Source organism: Perkinsus marinus, assembly GCF_000006405.1.
Source record: "Perkinsus marinus ATCC 50983 genomic scaffold scf_1104296960350, whole genome shotgun sequence".
NCBI classification, from domain to species: Eukaryota; Perkinsozoa; order Perkinsida; family Perkinsidae; genus Perkinsus; species Perkinsus marinus.
In genome coordinates this window covers 215,551-217,238 of record NW_003206190.1, presented here as the reverse complement: position 1 = coordinate 217,238, position 1,688 = coordinate 215,551, and the positions used below count along the sequence as shown (strand labels likewise).

At 47.4% G+C, this 1,688-nt stretch overlaps 2 protein-coding genes across 2 annotated transcripts in view; both read left to right on the top strand.

The window, feature by feature from the left end:
- Window positions 1-795, top strand: part of Pmar_PMAR013294 (enolase, putative) — a gene marked incomplete at both ends in the record, with an annotated part of 1,298 nt that extends 503 nt beyond the window's left edge. The window contains one exon of the mRNA XM_002772899.1: window positions 40-795. Within this exon, the coding sequence (XP_002772945.1) occupies window positions 40-795 (756 nt within the window). The remainder of the gene's footprint in view (window positions 1-39) is intronic.
- Window positions 796-1,221: 426 nt separating this feature from the next.
- The window catches only part of Pmar_PMAR013293 (Enolase, putative), a gene marked incomplete at both ends in the record, with an annotated part of 1,243 nt that continues 776 nt past the window's right edge, over window positions 1,222-1,688 (top strand). The window contains one exon of the mRNA XM_002772898.1: window positions 1,222-1,288. Within this exon, the coding sequence (XP_002772944.1) occupies window positions 1,222-1,288 (67 nt within the window). The remainder of the gene's footprint in view (window positions 1,289-1,688) is intronic.

Below are 1,688 nucleotides of genomic sequence, written 5' to 3'. Positions count from 1 at the left end.
GCTTCCTCCATTCACGAGGCTATCAGGATCGCCTCTGAGGTCTATCATGAGCTCAAGTCGGTGATCAAGGCCAAGTACGGTCAGGACGCCACCAACGTCGGTGATGAGGGTGGATTCGCCCCCAATATTCAAGACATGGATGAGGCCCTCTCCGTCCTCTTAGAGGCCATCAAGAAGTCTGGCCATGAGGATACCTGCCGTATTGGTTGCGATTTCGCTGCCTCTGAGATCTATGATGCCAAGACTGGCAAGTATGACCTCGACTTCAAGAACCCCGAGCCTCATGCCGATGCCGAGCTGACCGGTGATGAGTTCATCAAGTACCAGGAGGATCTTATGAACAAGTATCCTTTCGTCTTCATTGAGGATCCCTTCGATGAGAACGATTGGGCGACCTTCGCCAAGTTCACCGCCAAGGACGGTAAGGAGATCCAGATTGTCGGTGATGATCTTCTTGTTACCAACCCCAAGCGTATCCAAAAGGGTATCAACGAGAAGTCTGTGAACGCCCTTCTTCTCAAGGTTAACCAGATAGGTTCAATCACCGAGTCTATCGAGGCCAACAATATGGCCGTTAACGCCGGCTGGACCGTCATGGTTTCCCATCGTTCCGGTGAGACTGAGGATACCTTCATCGCCGATCTTGTCACTGGTCTTGGCACTTGCCAAATCAAGACTGGTGCCCCCTGCCGTACTGAGCGTCTTTGCAAGTACAACCAGCTTATGCGTATTGAGGAGGAGCTCGGTGATAAGGCCACCTACGCTGCTGGCCGCAACTTCCCTCGTTGCCAGTAAATAACATTCATTTGTTACTGTCGTTATTATCATTCTGGTGATGAATCGATGGATTATGGTAGAAAAGATGCTGCTTTATTCAGCGGTAGTCTGTTACTTTCTTTTCTCATTGCGACTGTTCTACACAACAACAATAAGAATCAGTGGATTTCGTGTAACAACGGAAACAGATCAGGATTTGTGCTTTTCAATGAAAGGGTGGATGGAGCAACATTTGTCATTATTCGCTTAGCGGATTCCGCTGGGATGTGACTTCCAACAGCAGTTCCAATTCAGGTTGTACGTAAACGTGTCATCTGAGACGGTCTGGGTTTTGGAGGACTCGTCATTTCAGAGCATGGTGCCTCGTTGTCTACGTGTTTTGATAGGGTTTACGTACTTCTTTTCCTCGTTGTTCATGACGGAGCGTAGTATGGCATTCAACGAATGTCATTCGCAAAGACCCACCAAATTCTACTCACTCAGTCGATCAGCGATCAGTCGCGATGGGGAGGTAAGTAAGTTCGGGATGTGAAATTTCTCAGTCTGTCTCAAAATCGTTACATCATAAAACTTTGAAACCTTGATGGCGCGCTAGTTAAAGATAGTTTTATCCAGTGCCTGTCATGAAATCCTCTAAGGTGTTGGCAACAGTTGGAAAAGTTTTTTGTCTACAGTGGAAAGCAGACTAGGTTGTGAAGATCTCCGCACGCTGATGACTATCATCTTCCGTCTCTGAATTATCAAAATCCAAGTTCAGTTTTGCGGAACGGCGTCATTCTAAGGTGACAGTCAAGGTTTTCCAACGTTGGCGGAGCCTCTGTTGCCCTGTCGAGGTATGGTAATCCTCTATTAATGAGGCAAGCGACTCACTGTGAGTCAAATCAGAATTCCAGCATACAATGCAGCTATTT